The sequence below is a fragment of the Artemia franciscana genome, chromosome 17 (assembly GCF_032884065.1).
Source record: "Artemia franciscana chromosome 17, ASM3288406v1, whole genome shotgun sequence".
In the NCBI taxonomy this organism is placed as follows: domain Eukaryota; kingdom Metazoa; phylum Arthropoda; class Branchiopoda; order Anostraca; family Artemiidae; genus Artemia; species Artemia franciscana.
Window position 1 is genome coordinate 8706799 of NC_088879.1, and position 20078 is coordinate 8726876.

General features: G+C 34.8%; 1 protein-coding gene across 1 annotated transcript in view; it reads left to right on the forward strand.

Moving 5' to 3' along the window:
- The first annotated feature begins 2817 nt into the window (after positions 1-2817).
- The window catches only part of LOC136037791 (transforming acidic coiled-coil-containing protein 2-like), a 61263-nt gene continuing 44002 nt past the window's right edge, over positions 2818-20078 (forward strand). The window contains exons 1-2 of the mRNA XM_065720623.1: positions 2818-2908; positions 16132-16302. Coding sequence (XP_065576695.1) covers positions 16135-16302 — 168 coding nt within the window. The 5' untranslated portion in view covers positions 2818-2908; positions 16132-16134. The remainder of the gene's footprint in view (positions 2909-16131; positions 16303-20078) is intronic.

Here is a 20078-nt window from a genome sequence, read left to right on the forward strand (position 1 = left end):
ATAGATTGTCAGGTTTACCGACTCTTGAACATGCAACATATAATGGTCCATGGGAAAACAATCCGTATTCAGATCTATACCTCATGATTCTAATGATTGCCCTTGAGCTTTGTTGATGGTGATTGCTAATCGACCATTCCCTGTCCCGGTGTCCCGGTCGTCATTTATATCCCCCTGTGCCCCCCGGCGTCCCCGTTGTAGTTGTGTCCCTGTGTCCCGGTCGTCATTTATATTTTTTACTTATGTCCTGGTCATTATGGCTTATGTATGGTCATTTATATTCCCTGTGTCCCGGTCGTCATTTGTATCCCGGTGTCCCAGTCTGTATATACATTCGTTTTTTAGTTTTGTTTTTCTCCTTTATTTTTTTCCTTTTTTCTTTTTTTTCTTTTTTAGTTTATTTAGATTTTTAGATTTTTTAGTTTTTTTATTAGTTTTTAGTTTTTTTTTCTTTTTAGTTTTTTTGTAGTTTTTACCTTCTTTTTAGTTTTTTTAGTTTTTTTTTTACTTATGTCCTGGTCGTCATTTATACTCCCTGTGTCCCGGTGCTTTGTTGATTGCTAATCGAACATTCCTTTTGTCCCGGTCGCTTTCTCTTTGAGTGTCGTCATTTATTTTTTTCTTTTTTAGTTCTTACCTTTTTTAGTTTTTTTTAGTTTTTTAGATGAAAATTTTTTTTAGTTTTTTTCCTTTTTAGTTTTTTATTGGTTTTTACCTTTTTTTTTAGCTTTTTTAGTTTTTTTTCGTACGCGCCATATTAGTTACGCGCCATTGTAGTTGTGTCCCTATGTCCCACCTGTGAATATAGATAGATATATTATATATATGTTTTTAACTACGTAAAACTTGCGAATATACAACCTTCTTTGCTGTCCCATTGTCTGTGCATATAAATAGATTGTCAGGTTTACCGACTCTTGAACATGCAACATATAATGGTCCATGGGAAAACAATCCGTATTCAGATCTATACCTCATGATTCTAATGATTGCCCTTGAGCTTTGTTGATGGTGATTGCTAATCGACCATTCCCTGTCCCGGTGTCCCGGTCGTCATTTATATCCCCCTGTGCCCCCCGGCGTCCCCGTTGTAGTTGTGTCCCTGTGTCCCGGTCGTCATTTATATTTTTTACTTATGTCCTGGTCATTATGGCTTATGTATGGTCATTTATATTCCCTGTGTCCCGGTCGTCATTTGTATCCCGGTGTCCCAGTCTGTATATACATTCGTTTTTTAGTTTTGTTTTTCTCCTTTATTTTTTTCCTTTTTTCTTTTTTTTTCTTTTTTAGTTTATTTAGATTTTTAGATTTTTTAGTTTTTTTATTAGTTTTTAGTTTTTTTTTCTTTTTAGTTTTTTTGTAGTTTTTACCTTCTTTTTAGTTTTTTTAGTTTTTTTTTTTACTTATGTCCTGGTCGTCATTTATACTCCCTGTGTCCCGGTGCTTTGTTGATTGCTAATCGAACATTCCTTTTGTCCCGGTCGCTTTCTCTTTGAGTGTCGTCATTTATTTTTTTCTTTTTTAGTTCTTACCTTTTTTAGTTTTTTTTAGTTTTTTAGATGAAAATTTTTTTTAGTTTTTTTCCTTTTTAGTTTTTTATTGGTTTTTACCTTTTTTTTTTTAGCTTTTTTAGTTTTTTTTCGTTTTTTCTTTTTACTTTTTTTTTTTAGTTTTTATCTTTTTTATTTTTTTTTTTTTCATTCTTAATTTTATTAGTTTTCTTTTTCTCTTATATTTTTCAGTTTTTTCCTTTTTTTAGTTTTTTTTTAGTTTTTAGTTTTTTTAGTTTTTTACCTTTTTTTAGTTTTTTAGCCTTTTTATTTTTTTTATTAGTTTTTAGTTTTTTTTGTAGTTTTTGCCTTTTTTTAGTTTTTTCAGTTTCCGAAACATGACGTCACCTGATCCATCCACAGATCCACACACAGACAACTTATTTTTATATATATAGATATATATATATATATATATATATATATATATATATATATATATATATATATATATATATATATATATATATATATATATATATAAGTTTTATCAAATTTAGTTCTACTCATTAAAAGTGACGAGTCTGAGAAAATTTGCCTTATTTCGAAAAATAGAGGTGAACACCCTCTAAAAGCTATGGAATCTTAACAAAAATCATACCATCGCATTCAGGGTATCAGAGAACACTATTGTAAAAGTTCCAAGCTCCTATCTACAAAAATGTGGAACTATTTTTTTGCCAGAAGACCGATCACGGATGCGTGTTTATTTTTTTCTTTTTTTTATTTTTATTTTTTTTCCAGGGGTCATCATATCGACCAAGTGGTCCTAGGATGTCTTACGAGTGCTCATTCTAACGTAAATGAAAAGTTCTAGTTCCCTTTTTAAGTAACCAAAAAAATTGGAAGGTACCTAGGCCCAATCCTACGCTCTTTTTTTCCCAAAGTCAACGGATCAAAATTTTGTGATAACCTTTTGTTCAGCATAGTCGAAAACCATAATAGCTATGTCTTTGGGGATGACTTACTTCCCCACAGTCCTTGGGAGAGGGGCTGCAAGTTACAAACTTTGACCAGTGTTTACATACAGTAATGCAGTAATGCCAAGTATTATTGGTGACTAAAAATTCATTAAAGGGCTAAAGAACTCAATTTTTGGCATGAAAAAATGTTAGATGTGCCCTTGTAATTTGGACATAATCACATATGTATCTCTTTTTGGGTGAATTATATGAATTTTGATACTTTGTCATATTTTTATTTCTATATTTCCGTATCTTATTTTTTATTATTATACTAAAATTTCACGTCTCTTCTTCTTTAAAGAAGTGCCACAGACAGACCTAAAGCCAAAAGAGGATGACAGCCACAATGAAGAAATAGTGGCATTGTTGGAAGAGACATTGGCGCTACAAAACGTGAGTGTTTAAATTTCATCCTGTTTATTTTGAAGATTAATTATTTTAAAAGTATTTAGAAAAAAGTGACAGGAATTCTTGCAGGAAATTTTTATTTTTGTGATGCCAATATAGTGAAAAAAAAAAGAATGGGTAATGACACTATAAATAAAATTACTGATTTTAATTGTTCACTCCTACTTACGAATCTTAACAAAGAATTCGATAGATTAATCCTTACCAAATCAACTACTACAAATAATTATTAATTAATTAAACAGACGGCTATTTAAATAAAAATACCTATTAAGCGATCAATTATCAAATTAATAAAGTAGTCAAATTAATCAACAGTTAAGTTATTCGACTAATGACACAAATTTATTATTAGCTAACCAACCAGTTCACTACAAAGCCATTTTGTCAACATTTTTTTCTGTTTTTGTTCAAAGTGTCATTACAAAAATCCTCTTCATTCTTGTGTCTGTCGCTGGACAAGATGTTGATACTTATGGCAAAAACTGTCATCGCTTTGCCTCTCATCGTATGAAGTTGCGAGAACAAATTCAATCAGGGAAAATTGCCAACCAGTGAAATGGAACTAGAAAGAAAAACAGATATTTTGGCAAGGATTCCACCAAGCCGTCTTTGATGCTACTAAGTTAAGATAAGATATTTGATTTCAAAAAATAACTATCACAAGCCCCGAGGGACCGAATTCGCATTCCAGAGTCATAAAACCATAAAAATAAAAACACATCATAAAAATAGCACAACAACTAAAAAACTGGCTAAACAATGTCAAAAACAACTAAATCAGAAAGGCAAAGCCATTCATTTGTCAAAAAAAAAGAAGAAAAAAATGAAACGGCAATATGTCAGAACGTTAAACTAGCGGTTTATTTTATCAGTAATGAAGGGGACAAAGGTTTTTAATACCGTGAGGTTAAGCAACGGATGGGGACAATATAGGAACGGGTTCAGAAACAGTACGTGGCAGGCAGTGTCTGGATGGGGAGTGTCTTTGGGGAAAATGTTTTCCGTACGAAGGTCTATTATTGCATTTTGTGCAAAACAGAGGCACAACGTTCCTCTCCTGTGCTCAAGAGTTTCCAGCTTGGCCTTTTTTAGAAGGAGCGAGTATGGTACCTTATCTTCTTTAAAAAATATTCTCAGGGCTCTTTTTTGAATGGATTCCATTTTTTCTGGTTCATCACGGGGGATGTCAAACTGGACACGCATATTCAAGATTCGGGCGGACAAAGGAAGTATAAATCCGTAAAGAATGGGATGGGGGGATGTTAAATTTATTCAAGAGCTTAAGGAGAGACATGGACGTATTCGCTTTATGGACAATATCTTTAACGCGGACATCCCACTTTAAATTGTAGAAATTGTAACCCCTAGTAATTTAAAGGAATACAGAGAAATATCTGGGGTTATAGGTGTGAGGTTTTAAAGAAACACATTGTCATTATCATAGATTAGAGGGGTTTACTCTCATGTCCGAGACTGCAGCGTCATCTGCAATATCATCGAGGATACTCATAGGGTTTTTTCAAACAGTTCGTGGTAACGAACTGTAGTAAGGAGCGACCCGGCTCAATAGTAAACGAAACTCTAAAAAACGGAATTTCGATGCTAAAAGATATACCAAAGGAATCGGATTTTTATGCTGATTTTAAATATATAAGTTTCATCAAATTTAGTCTTTGTCATCAAAAGTTACGAGCCTGAGAAAATTTGCCTTATTTTGGAGAATAGGGAGTAACACCCCCTAAAAGTCATCTTAACGAAAATCACTTAACGAAAATCACACCATCGCATTCAGCGTATCAGAGAACCCTAAAGAAAAAATTTCAAGGTCGAATCTACAAAAATGTGGAATTTCGTATTTCTTGCCACAAGACAAATCATGGGTGCGTGTTTATTTGTTTTTTGTTGTTTTTTTTTTCCCAGGGGTCATCGTATCGACCAAATGGTCCTAGAGTGTTGCAAGAGGGCTCATTCTAACGGAAATGAAAATTTCTAGTGCCCTTTTTAAGTGACCAAAAAATTGGAGGGCACCTAGGCCCCCTCCCACGCTCATTTTTTTCCCAAAGTCAACGGATCAACATTTTGAGATAGCCATTTTGTTCCGCATAGTCGAAAACCATCTTAACTATGTCTTTTGGGATGACTTACCCCCCACAGTCCCTGGGGGAGGGGCTGCAAGTTACAAACTTTGACCAATGTTCAAACAGTTCGTGGTAACGAACTGTAGTAAGGAGCGACCCGGCTCAATAGTAAACAAAACTCTAAAAAACGGAATTTTGATGCTAAAATATACATCAAAAGAATCAGATTTTCATGCTGATTTTAAATATATAAGTTTCATCAACTTTAGTCTTTGTCATCAAAAGTTACGAGCCTGAGAAAATTTACTTTATTTTGGAAAATAGGGGGAACACCCCGTAAAAGTCACAAAATCTTAACGAAAATCACACCATCGCATTCGGCGTATCAGAGAACCCTATAGCAAAAATTTCAAGCTCCTATCTACAAAAATGTGGAATTTCGTATTTTTTGCCAGAAGACAAATCACGGGTGCGTGTTAATTTGTTTGTTTGTTTGTTTGTTTTTTTTTTCTTTTCCCCAGGGGTCATCGTATCGACCAAGTGGTCCTAGAATGTCGCAAGAGGGCTCATTCTAACGGAAATGAAAAACTTCTAGTGCCCTTTTTAAGTGACCAAAAAAATTGGAGGGCACCTAGGCCCCCTCCCACGCTCATTTTTTCTCCAAAGTCAACGGATCAAAATTTTGAGATAGCCATTTTTTTCCGCATAGTCGAAAATCATCTTAACTATGTCTTTGGGAATGACTTACTCCCCCACAGTCCCTGGGGGAGGGGCTGCAAGTTACAAACTTTGACCAGTGTTTACATATAATAATCGTTATTGGGAAGTGTAGAGACGTTTTCAGGGGGATTTTTTTGGTTTTGGGGGTGGGGCTGAGGGGAGGGGGCTATGTGGGTAAATCTTTCCTTGGAGAAATATGTCATGGGGGAAGAGAAATTCAATGAAAAGGGCGCAGGATTTTCTAAAACTACTATAAGAAAACAATGAAAAAATCAACATGAAAAAGTTTTTTCAATTAAGGAGAAAGTAAGGAATAGCATTGAAGCTTAAAACGAACAGAGATTATTGCGCATATGAGGGGCTCTAAATATACTTTAGCATAAATAGCGAGATATTTAGGAGGAGATAAATACCTCGCTTTATATGCTAAAGTATTTTTAGTAATTTCAACTATTTATTCTACGGCCCTTCTGATTCAGGGGTCATTCTTAAAGAATTGAGACAAAACTCACGATTTAGTGTAAAGAGCGAGGCATTAACGAGGGTACAAACCCCCTTATATACATAATAAAAATATAAGAATATAAAAGTTTGTTACGTAAGTTAATTCTTAAGTTACGTATATTTTTTACTAATAGAAACGTTAGTTAAAAATTAAAAGTTATAGTTGCCTTTTTATGTAACCGAAAAATTGGAGGGCAACTAGGCCTCCTTCCCCACCCCTTATTTCTCAAAATCGTCTGATCAAAACTAAGAGAAAGCCATTTAGCCAAAAAAGGAATTAATATGCAAATTTCATTTTAATAATCTGTTAATCTGATTCTATACAAAAAATTCAATAAGATTGGACAAGTCCTATGGTGGAGAGCCAAAATCAAATATGCATTAATTCAAAAACGTTCAGAAATTAAGTGAAAAAAAAAACTAGTTTTTTTAACTGTAAGTAAGGAGCGACATTAAAACTTAAAACGAACAGAAATTACTCCGTATATGAAATGGGTTGTCCCCTCTTTAACGCCTCGCTCTTTACGCTAAAGCTTTAAATTGTTTTAAAAAGTAGAATTGTGGCAAAGAGTCAAACTTTAGCGTAAAGAGCGAGGCGTTGAAGAGCTTTAAATTGTTTTAAAAAGTAGAATTGTGGCAAAGATTCGAACTTTAGCGTAAAGAGCGAGGCGTTGAAGAGGGGACAACCCATTTCATATACGGAGTAATTTCTGTTCGTTTTAAGTTTTAATGTCACTCCTTACTTACAGTTAAAAAAACTAGTTTTTTTCATTTAATTACATACAGTAATGGTTACTGGGAAGTGTACCGACGTTATCAGGGGGATTTTTTTGGTTTGGGTGTGGGGTTCAGGGGAGGGGGCTATATGGGAGGATCTTTCTTTGGAGGAATATTTCGTGGGGGAAGAGAAATTCAATGAAAAGGGCGCAGGATTTTCTAGCATTACTATTAAAAAAAAAAACAATGAAAATATAAACATGTAAAAGTTTTTTCAATTGAAAGTAAGGAGAAGCATTAAAATTTAAAACGAACAGAGATTATTACGCATATGAGGGGTTCTAAAAATACTTTAGCATAAAGAGCGAGGTATTTTGGAGGAGATAAATACTTCGCTCTTTATGCTAAATTTTTTTAAAGTAATTTCAACTATTTATTCTACGGCCTTTCTGATTCAGGGGTCATTCTTAAAGAATTGGGACAAAACAAGATTTAGTGTGAAGAGCGAGGTATTAACGAGGGGACCAACCCCCTCATATATATAATCGAAAATACAAGAATGTAAAAGTTTGTTACGTAAGTTAATTCTTAAGTTACGTGTATTTTTTACTAATAAAAACGTTCGTTAAAAATTAAAAGATCTAGTTGCCTTTTTAAGTAACCGAAAAATTAGAGGGCAACTAGGCCTCCTTCCCCACCCCTTATTTCTCAAAATCGTCTGATCAAAACTAAGAGAAAGCCATTTAGCCAAAAAAAGAATTAATATGCAAATTTCATTTTAATAATTTATGTACGGAGAGCCAAAATCAGACATGCATGAATTCAAAAACTTTCAGAAATTAAATAAAAAAACAAGTTTTTTGAAATGAAAGTAAGGAGCGACATTAAAACTTAAAACGAACAGAAATTACTCCGTATATGAAAGGGGCTTTTCCTCCTCGACACCCCGCTCTTTACGCTAAAGTTTTTTATTGTTTTAAAAAGTAGAGTTGCGAGAAAGAATCAAACTTTAGCGCAAGGAGCGGGGTGTCGAGGAGGAAAAGCCCATTTCTTATACGGAGTAATTTCTGTTCGTTTTAAGTTTTAATGTCGCTCCTTACTTTCATTTCAAAAAACTTGTTTTTTTTATTTAATAATAACAAAAGACTAAATATCCCAAGTGAATTAAAAAAAAAGGAAAAAAAGAAATCAAATGAAGAAAGCAAATTGCTGAAAAGGAAGAGACAAGACAAAAAACAAGCCACGCTAGTAATTGAAAGCCAAAAGGTAACTGAATCCCCCCTAAAAAATAGAAAATATTACTTCAAAGGTCTGATTCCCAATTCATTTGTCTATGATCAAACAGTTCGTGGTCACGAACTGTAGTAAGGAGCGACCCAGCTCAATAGTAACCAACACTCTAAAAAATTGAATTTTGATATCAATAGCTACATCAAAAGAATCGCATTTTAATGCTGATTTTAAATATATAAGTTTCATCAAGTTTAGTCTTACCCATCAAAAGTTACGAGTCTGAGAAAATTTGCCTTATTTAGGAAAATAGGGGGAAACACCCCCTAAAAGTCGTAGGATCTTAACGAAAATGACACCATCAGATTCAGCTTTTCAGAGAACCCTACTGTAGAAGTTTCAAGCTACTATCTACAAAAATGTGGAATTTTGTATTTTCCCCCACAATCCCTGGGGGAGGGGCTGCAAGTTACAAACTTTGACCAGTGTTTACATATAGTAATGGTTATTGGGAAGTGTACAGACGTTTTCAGGGGGATTTTATTTTGTTTGGGGGTGGGGCTGAGGAAAGGGGGCTATGTTGGAGGATCTTTCCTTGGAAGAATCTGTCATGGGGGAAGGAAAATTCAATGACAAGGGCGCAGGATTCTCTAGCATTACTATAAGAAAACAATGAAAAATAAACATGAAAACGTTTTTTCAAATGAAAAGAAGAAGTAGCATTGAAACTTAAAACGAACAGAGATTATTACGCATATGAGGGGTTCTAAAAATACTTTAGCATAAAGAGCGAGGTATTTAGGAGGAGATAAATACCTTGCTCTTTATGCTAAAGTATTTTTAGTAATTTCAACTATTTATTCTACGGCCTTTCTGATTCAGGGGTCATTCTTAAGGAATTGGGACAAAACTTACGATTTAGTGTAAAGAGCGAGGTATTACCGAGGGTACAAACCCTCTCGTATACATAATAAAAATATAAGGTTATGAAAGTTTGTTACGTAAGTTAATTCTTAAGTTATGTATATTTTTTACTAATAAAAACGTTCGTTAAAAATTAAAAGTTCTAGTTGCCTTTTTAAGTAACCGAAAAATTGGAGGGCAACTAGGCCTCCTTCTCCACCCCTTATTTCTCAAAATCGTCTGATCAAAACTAAGAGAAAGCCATTTAGCCAAAAAAAGAATTAATATACATATTTCATTTTAATAATTTATGTGCGGAGAGCCAAAACCAAACATGCATTAATTCAAAACGTTCAGAAATTAAATTAAAAAAAAAAACTAATTTTTTTAGCTGAAAGTAAGGAGCGACATTAAAACTTAAAACGAACAGAAATTACTCCGTATATGAAATGAGTTATCCCCTCTGCAATCCCTCGCTCTTTACGCTAAAGTTTGACTCTTTGCCACAATTCTACTTTTTAAAACAATTAAAAGCTTTAGCGTAAAGAGCGAGGGATTGCGGAGGGGACAACTCATTTCATATACGGAGTAATTTCTGTTCATTTTAAGTTTTAATGTCGCTCCTTACTTTCAGCTAAAAAAATTAGTTTTTTTTTATTTAATTGTTAACACAACAAGCCTAATACCCTGTCTTATGTGATTGATCTTTGTCTTCAATACTCTTTCTTTCGCTACGTCATCAGTGCCTCTCATTGCAAAATCTTAACGTTCGTCGTTAGCTATTTTAAAATGTACTGGGAATATAAAACGTCGACTGCATGCTCGTTCGTTGGGGGAGGGGGGGACTTAAAACGAAGCTTTAAGCCTTTGGTAATGGGACAAGTAAGAATTTGTGATTAATTACCGGTAAATTTAATTAGTTTTCAGAATTATGGGGGGGGCTTGTTTAGACGGTCCCCAGATGTTAAATACTACCCTAGATTCTGTGGGTGCAATCATTGGTGGCAAAAAATTTAAGTGAGATTATATCTCACTTAAATATATCTCTAAAAAGTGTCGTTCATAGGAACAACACACTGCTTTTCATCATAACTGACCAGCATAATTCCAAAAGATTATTAGAAATAAATTAACGCATGTGAACATTTTCACCAATGGCTCTTTAATGAAAAAGAAAATCTAACATAATAAGCCTTATTTAATTACCATTACTAGCTTTATAAGATGAAAACTACAATTTGAGTCTCTTAATAAGAAATGGTGTACGCATCATCCGTGTTTCATGAATGTTGTCCAGTTTCCACCACAATCTGTATAGAAAGGTTTTTGAGATCGTTGATTATCGACCTGATATCAATGTTATAACATGGAAGTTTCATCAAAATTTATTCTCAAATGTCCGCGTAATATTTGAAACGGTTAATTTAATAATTGATATTTGTTTTATTCCAAACTCGAATTCAAGGGTTTTGAAGTCACTAATTACAAATATAACGGTGAAACCACAATTTGTTTGTCTTAAAGTAAAATACAGCGAGTAAATATCTCAGGGTATTGAAGAGAAAAATGAACTAGAAAACTAGAATGAACTAGAAAAAATGAAGTATTTTTAACTTACGAAGGAGTGATTGGATCTTTTAGGAGGAACTCGTAACTCAGATCTCTTAGTATAAATCCAGACTGGATCCAGTTTCATTGGGCGGTGTTGGGGGGCCGGAAATCTTGGAAAACACTTTGAGTGGAGAGATCAGGATGATCTCTCTTTAATGAAAAAGAAAATCAAACATAATAAGCTTTATTTAATTAGCCTTACAAGCTTTATAAGGCGAAAACTACAATTTGAGTCGCCTAATAAAAAATGGTGTACGCATCATCTATTTTTCACGAATGTTGTCCAGTTTCCACCACAATCCGTATAGAGAGGCTTTTGAGATCGCTGATTATCGACCTAATATCAACGTTACAACATGGAAGTTCCATCAAATTTTCTTATCAAATATTCGCGTAATATTTGAAACGGTTAATTTAATTAATTTAATAATTGATATTTGTTTTACTCCCAACTCGAATTCAAGGGTCCTGAAGTCACTAATTACAAATATAAGGGTGAAACCACAATTTGTGGGTCTTAAAGTAAAATACAGCGAGTAAATATCTCAGGATATTGAAGAGATCTTAAGTAACTAATCATAGCTACTAGCTCGTGTAAACTTAGCTTAGAGCGATATGCCTCTCGTGTACCCCCCTTTCCTTGTCATGTAGAACGAATTTTCCTAATAAGTAGGAGGAGGACTCGTTTAATGGCAAATACCTTTTGCTAATCCCTTTTTTCAGAGATGAAACAGATCAAAGAGTGCTCCAACTGTCATTCCTGTGCCCTTCGACGCCCCAGGCGGCCAGGGCCAATAGGTAATAATGGCATTGGATCCGATGCAACTTGACTCCAAATTGTATCGGATCATAATTTTAGGTTAAGTGTTTTAATAAAAGTGGCCATAAAGCTGAAAGAATAAGACACGAAAAGAATATGACCTGACATGATATGACGAATTGTCATATATTGAAACTGTAATATTTGTTCAGGTACCCATCTTCAAGGATGATAAATCGGTAGATACATTTATTGCAGTGTTTATCACGCTTCTCTTGTGGGTGTCTAAATCATGCAATGTTTTTCTGTGTACGTAATGGAAGGGCCCTGAGTGTCCCCCCTTCCTCTCTAATTCATTAATATGACATATTAAGCCTCTCTAGACTCATGATTATTTGGGATCGTTTTGAAGTTTGGGATCTTCCTCTCTAATTCATTAATATGACATATTAAGCCTCTCTAGACTCATGATTATTTGGGATCGTTTTGAAACTCTCCACCTTTATTTGTAGTAAATTTATAGTTTTTAAGGTTGGCTTCATTTTATTGTAATTTTGTTTGTTTTGTGGCTTTATTTCTTTATTCGTTGTAAATTTTTTTTTCATTTCATACGTTATATAAGCTAGTCTATGCCCTTTTTAAATTGCAAATTCCGTTTTTATGGCACTTGGTATTTACCAAGTGACATAGCGATCGATAATTCTGTCGGTCTGTCTGTCCCGGTTTTGCTAGTTTAGGCACTTCTACAAAAGCTAGAACGATGAAATTTGGCAGGTATATCAGGGACCAGACCAGATTAAATTAGAAATAGTCGTTTTCCCGATTTGACCATCTGGGGGCGAGTGGGGCGACGGTTAATTCGGAAAAATTAGAATGAGGAATTTTTAACTTACGAACGGGTAATCGGATCTGTATGAATTTTGATATTTAGAAGGATATTGTGTCTCGGATCACTTTTTTTTTAAAATTCCGGTCAGACCCGGTAACATTGTGGGGGGAGTTGGAGGGGGAAACCTAAAATATTGGAAAACACTTAGAGTGGAGAGATCGGGATGAAACTTGGTGGGAAAAATGAGCACAAGTCCTAGATACGTGAGTGACATAACCGGAACGGATCCGCTCTCTTTGGGGGAGTTGAGGGGATGATTAATTTTGAAAAATTAGAAAAAACGAGGCTTTTTTAACTTACGAAGGAGTGATCGGAACTTAATGAAATTTCATATTTAGAAGGAACTCGTAACTCGGATCTCTTAGTTTAAATTCCGACTGGATCCAGTGTCATTGGGGGGAGTTGGGGGTGGTAATCTTGGAAAACGCTTTGAGTGGAGATATCAGGATGAAACTTGGTGGGAAGAATAAGCACAAGTCCGAGATACGTGACTGATATAACCGGATCGGATCCGCTCTCTTTGGGGGAGCTGAGGGGAGGGGAGGTGAAATTGGGAAAAATTAGAAAAAATGATGTATGTGTAACTTACGAACGGGTTATAAGATCTCGATGAAATTGATATTTAGAAGGATCTTGTGCTTCACAGCTCTTATTTTAAATCCCGACTAGATCTGGTGACATCGGGGGGTGGGTTGGAGGGGGAGACCAGAAATCTTGGAAAACTTGAAAATTTAGGTATCTTTATCTTACGAATGGGTGATGAGATCTTAATGAAACTTGATATATAGAAAGATCTTATGTCTCAGATGCTCTGTTTTCAATTCGATTTGAATCCGGGGACAGAGGGGGCTGGAGGGACGAAACAGAAATCTTGGAAACCGGAAATTTTGGAAAACGCTTAGAGTGGAGAGATCGGGATGAATCTTGGTGGGAAGAATAAGAAAAAGTTCTAGGTACGTGATTGACATAGTTGGAATGGATCTGCTCTCTGGGGGAGTTGGGGGGACTTCCAGTGGTTTAGTGAGTTCGGTGCTTCTGGACGTGCAAAGACGTTGAAAATTGGTGGGTTTGCCAGGGACCTGGAAAAATTGACCTGGTAACAGTTTTTTCTCCGATTCGACCATCTGGGGGGAGTGGGCTGGAGGGACAGGTAAAACTAAAAAATAAGGCATTTTTGACTTACGACTAGGCGATTGGATCTTAATGAACTTCGATATTTAGAAGGAACCCATGTCTCAGAGCTCGTATTTTCAATCCTGACAATATCTGGTGATATTGGGGGAGTTGGAGGGGGAAACGGGAAATCTTGGAAAACGCTTAGAGTGGAGAGATCTTGATGAAACTTGGTGGGAAGAATAAGCACAAGTCCTAGATACGTGATTGACATAACCGGGCTGAATCTAATCTCTTTGGGGGAGTTGGGGGAGGGAGTGTTAATTCGGAAAAAATAGAAAACAGGTATTTTTAATTTTGAACTGGTGACCGGACCTTAATGAAATTTGATATTTCGAAGGAACTCATGTCACAGAGCTCTTATTTCAAATCCTGACCAGATCCCAGACGTTGGGGGGAGTTGGAGGGGGATACCGGAAATCTTGAAAAACGCTTAGTGGACAGATCGGCATGAAACTTGGTGGGTAGAATAAGCAAATGTCGTATATACGTGATTGACGCAACCGGAATGGAATCACTCTCTTTGGGGGAGTTAGGGGGGGGGGGGTCGTCCAGTTCTTTCGCAATTTCCGTCTTCCTGGACGTGCCAGGACGATCAAAATTGGTAGGCATGTCAGGGACCTTCACAAATTGACTTGATAAAGTCGTTTTCCCTGATTCGACCATCTGGGAGGCTGAAGGAAGACGAACAATTAGAAAAAAATGAGGTATTTTTAACTTACGACTGGGTGATCGGATCTTGATGAAATTTGATATTTAGAAGGACTCGTGTCTCAGAGCTCTTATTTTAAATACCGACCGGCAATAAGCCTCCGATTTTCGTTTTAAAGCAATCTATTGATTCTTAGAATTTTGTTAGAGCTCATGCCTTATGAGCTCTTGGCTCTTTCGACCTTGTCACAAGTGCCATATTAGCTGTTAGCTCTTGTTAATTTTTACAGGAGAACTTTTTTTTATTTAATTTAAGAATCAGAGAAGTTTCTATGTTTGGTGGTTATATTTGTAATGAACATTTTATGTTTCTTTTGTTTATCTGGGCTTTGAAAATTCTGCAATTTATTCTTGGGTTTTCCATGTACCATCATCCATTTTTCCATGTAGATCATCTACCATTTCCTATGTATGTTAAACCCAATTCCATATTTTACTTTCTGTATGAATCATTCACACAACAACGCCACCTCTATTAGTCTTTGTTCTCTCTTCCTTTTTGTTTTTCCTACTTTATGTTCATGAGTGATTTCATCCTTCAGCACAATTTTTTGTCCTTACTTTTCATCCAAGAACACTTACTATAAGTGACTTACATATACGTGCACATTCCAATTCTTGTGCTTTTATTTTTAGACGCAATCATAAACATAACCAATATTTTAGTCTATGTTTTTTATAATAAGTTCTTGGTTAATCCTCAGAGATGCTAGTTGGTGAGGATGATTTCTTCTGGACCGGCTTAAAGGTCACTCAATATGCCAGTTAACACATGAACTTCTGACGAAAAACGGAGAAAAAAAAACATTCATAAAAAGCTGTTATATAAAATCACGGAGTTATTTTCGTGATTCGAAGCTTCAACATTCGTGGATGTGAACTAGATCGGAATAGATTTTGATTATAAAACTTTTTTTTTATCTTTTTTAATTTATTCGGACGGAACTTTGAATTTCATTGAGAAATTTTATTTTTCATAATGAATAGGCCTAATTATAGGTAAATATTTATGAGAAAATAATGTTGTATTTTACAATATTTTTATATTTTGGTCAGGGTAGTATCCAGGATTTTTTTTTTTTTTGGGGGGGGGGTATAAAATGATTTTTTGGGGGTCTTACAAAAAAATGAAAAATGCATCTAAAATTTGTCTATATTAATTTCTGTTACGTTTTTACCGAGTCAGACAAACATTTTTTTTTTGCGAGGGGGGATTTTGAGATTCATATTAGGTTATGGATACGAACAATTGACGTGCATATTATACATGCGGTATAAGATAAGTATCGTGCATATTATGTCAAAACTGTTTAAAGCCGTTCATAAATTACACAGTGGACTAAAAAAAAAAAAAAAAAAAAAAATTTTAGCTATTTTATGTAGTTTGTTACTTAAGATGTGTTTAATGTAGTTGTTGTCCTAGATTTCCTTTTCTTGTGAAGTAAATTTTGTTTTCTAAGAGCTTATGATAGTCGTTTTTGATTTGAAATTTTCAAAGTAGCTAACATTTTTTTTGACATACTAAAAGGATAGGCCGGAGAATGGCTTGAGTGTATTGGGAACAGAGGCCCTCTGGTTGCCAAATATGTCAGGTTTTGGGCTGCTAAAAATAATCTTTAATATAAATGTTATCTTAAAGGTGGTGAAAAAAAAAGGAGAAATGCTTAAATTACTTTCTGAAACTAATCTATTTTCATGTTTCTAGTAGACCATACTAAAAGCTAGGACCGGAGAAAGGCTTTACCGTATCCAAAAGAGAAGCCCTCAACTGCCAAGCATGTCCTGTTTTGGACTGCTAAAAATAATGTCTTTTTAATATAAATGTCTTTTTAAAGTTGGTGAAAAAAGAAGAAGTGTTTAAAGTAATTTCGTAGAAACTAATCTATATTCATAATTTTATTTTCAAAAGGCCATGCCAAAAGCTAGAACCGCAGAATGGCTTGAACGGATCGAAAAAAGGTGCCCCAAAGTTACCAAATATGCCCAGTTTTGGGTGGCCAAGTCACGGCTAGTCAACAGGAAGAAGCATGCACAAGAAGCCTTTGATATCATTGAGGAAGGATGCCTTGCCGGAGCTGAAGTAAGCAATTCTAAAATCTAGCTATCATTCTAATATCAAAAGTGATATTTTTTTTATTATTTGGGCACTTTTTTAGTTTATTATTAGACAGTTTTTTGTTTAGGAAAGAGGGCCTTTCTTTTTTAACAAAATCTTAGTTTTTATAGGTAAAAGAGTACCTTTTCCTTTTTGTTTCTCTTTTAAAGGACGTGTTTTCCTTTTTCATTAGTGAGGAGGGATGCCAAAAGGCATCCTTCCTCAGGAAGGATGCACATTTGGCTTCCTCAGGAAGGAGCACATTTTGGCTGTGCTCGTAAGGTCAATTAGATCTACTTAAAGGCTACATTGAAAAAGTTGGAGAAGCAAGTAATACAAATAACAGCACATATATATATATATATATATATATATATATATATATATATATATATATATATATATATATATATATATATATATATATATATATATCAATAAAAGATTCACAAGCCTGAGATATATATAAAAATAAATAGCATGTAATTAAATAAAGTATAATCTAACATTTATGTAATTGTTTCTCCGTCATATATTGAGGGGGGGGGGGTTAAAAAGCAACCCTCCTCTCTCTTAGGAAATTGGCCTGTTATGGATATATATATAGCCATAAGCACTTAAGGACTTTAACTTTAATGTTTTTAAGTCGTAATATTCTTGATCCATATCACACTTGAAAGACTCAATCCTTCGTAAAAGTACCGCTCGCATGTTTCCTCTTCGGCAATGTTGTAGTTTTGAAAAGAAGTATTATTGGCTAGTGACTTAGGGGATAGTGGGGGACTACCTAGTCGACGAATCAAAAATGATATTTTTTGTTATTTGGGCATGTTTTTAGTTTATTATTTGACAGTTTTTTGTTCAGGAAAGAGGGCCTTTTCTTTTTTAATAAATTCTTAGTTTTTATAGGCAAAAGAGTACGTTTTCCTTTTTGCTTCCCTTCTGAAGGACTTTTAAGTATTTTCAAAATCTAAGCCCTCATTCTAATATCAAAAGTAATATTTTTTTTTTATTTGGGTACGTTTTTAGTTTGTTATTAGACATTTTCTTCTTTAGGAAATAAATTCTTGATTTTTATAAGTAAAAAAGTCCGTTTCCCTTTTAAATGACTTTTTTTTTCTTTTTCATCATTGAGGAAGGATGCGTTGCCGGAGCTAAAGTAAGAAATTCTAAAACCTAAGCCCTCATTCTAATATCAAAAGTAATATTTGTCTTGTTGTTTGGGTACATTTTTATTTTGTTATTAGATATTTTCGTCTTTAGGAAAGGGGGCATTTTCCTTCTTAATAAATTCCTAGGAGAAGTCCTTTCATTGATTAATTTTATATTTTAATAAAATACACTTAAAAATAAAGAAAAATAGATAAAAGAAATTAGAAAAAAAGGACGTTTTCCTTTTTGCTGTCCTTTAAGCACGTTTTCCTCCAATTTGCATCATCGAGGGAGGATGCCTTGTCGCAGCTGAAGTAAGCAATTCTAAATCTAGCTAATAATACCTGAAACAATTTTTCAATTGGATACGTTTTTAGGTCTATTATTAGACGTTTTCCTTGTATTGTAGGTGTTTTTCAGAGAGAAATTTTTAAGTATCTTCGTATTTCTGGGGCTGTCAATTTCGTTGACATGTCTCTGGGCTGTCAGATATTTTGCAATTGGCTAACGTCTGTGATGATGTATTAATTAATAGGTTGCTTCAGCGTCAAAAGACTCCTCGTTCAATTGCTAGCTTGGATTTCTGTGCTTTTTTTTTATAACTCTGGAATACAGTATTTTTCTTGGTAATTATCCAGAATTATCGATAGTGAATTCGATTAAAGAGATGTGACAGTGAGTCCTAGCTAACATTGCAATAACCAATGTAATTTTCGATAAATGCTAGAGTAATTTTCTTGTTGAATTTATTGTTTAGAAGCTTGTTTTTATGGCACTTGCCCGTCGGCAAAGCTGCCAGGCGTATCAAGGACCGGATCAGATTAAATTAGAACTAGTTGTTTCCCTGAGTCAACCATTTGGGGGGGGGGGGGTTGGAGGGACGGTTAATTCGGTAAAATTAGAAAAATTATTTAAAGAATTTCTCCTTGCAAGCCTGGATAGCGCAATGGATATGCTGTTGGTATTCTACTCCGAAGATCGTAGGTTCAATTCCTGACAAAGATAACTTATATAATTTTTTTTCGTGCTCTGCCATTTGTAGCATTAATTTTTAGTTTAATTTCAAAACCTTTTTTAAAGTGTCTGGCCTCGACTAGCACTTTTACCAAAAGTATCAGATTGGATAACGTTTTATGGTGACTAAATCTGGAATTTTTTATAGTGTGGGCGAGCAAGCGTAGGAGGAGCTAAATCAAGCGATAAAAAATTACAGAAAAAGCCATTCAGCTTCAGAGGTGGAAATCCCGCGCAGGGGTGCTTATCATAGTAGCCTCCAAAAAAACATCACCGCGATAACATTGCGAAATTTTGGCTCTTCCATATGAGCTCATGGCTCTTGTTTATTATTATTATTTTTTTTAAAGGAAGCAAGGGTTTATTCATCAACAACAAACATTCAATCGACAGACAAAATTTCTCTAAAACTCATAGCCAGGCTTGAAATCGTCATATTTGATTTATTCAATGGTGATGACGTAGAAAACTCATCATCACGTGCCACATTTTGTCTGGACATTTTGTCATTTCTTCCCATCTCTAACCTGACCTAAACAACAAAATTGAACAAATAAATCTTACCTAAATTTGCTGCGATTGTTTACCCACGATGTTGCCAGTGTGCAATACATTCAGCCGTTAGGCACGGCAAACACCTTACTCCTGCAAAGGTAGACGCCGTTCAAAACTCCAACAGTATTCCAAAAAACGTGTTCCTATACTTTTAATCAATCTTTTGCAGTAACACTAACTCTCTCAGCTGAAATAAACTCTCGCTCGGCTCGAAACGCACAGAGATCTTATTCGTTGAATTAATTCTAACTGAAGTAGGACAGTGAGTTCTACTTGCCGTTGAAATGCCAATGTCACTTTCTTCTTCAAGTTGTTATTGGGGTGCATCCTCTTTTTAGGTTGCTGCACACTTTTAAAGAAAGGACAGGGAGTCTAGCTCACATTGAAATATCAATGCAATTTTCTTCTTGAAGTTGCTATTAAGGCGCTTCCTTTTTTTAGTTTGCTGCACACTTTTAGACATAGGACAGGGAAACCTAGCTAACACTGAAATGTCATTTTCTTCTTGAATGTGTTATTGGGGTGTATCCTTTTTTTTAGGTTGCTGCACACTTTTAGAGATAGAACAGGGAGTCCTAGCTGACATTGAAATGCCAATTTCACTTTCTTCTTGAAGTTGTTATTGAGGTGCATCCTTTTTTTAGGTTCCTGCGCACTTTTAAAGATAGGACAGGGAGTCTAGCTCACATTGAAATATCAATGAAATTTTCTTCTTGAAGTTGCTATTAAGGCGATTCCTTTTTTTAGTTTGCTGCACACTTTTAGACATAGGACAGGGAAACCTAGCTGACACTGAAGTGTCACTTTCTTCTTGAATGTGTTATTGGGGTGTATCCTTTTTTTTTTAGGTTGCGGCACACTTTTAGAGATAGAACAGGGAGTCCTAGCTGACATTGAAATGCCAATTTCACTTTCTTCTTGAAGTTGTTATTGAGGTGCATCCTTTTTTTAGGTTGCTGCGCACTTTTAAAGATAGGACAGGGAGTCTAGCTCACATTGAAATATCAATGCAATTTTCTTCTTGAAGTTGCTATTAAGGC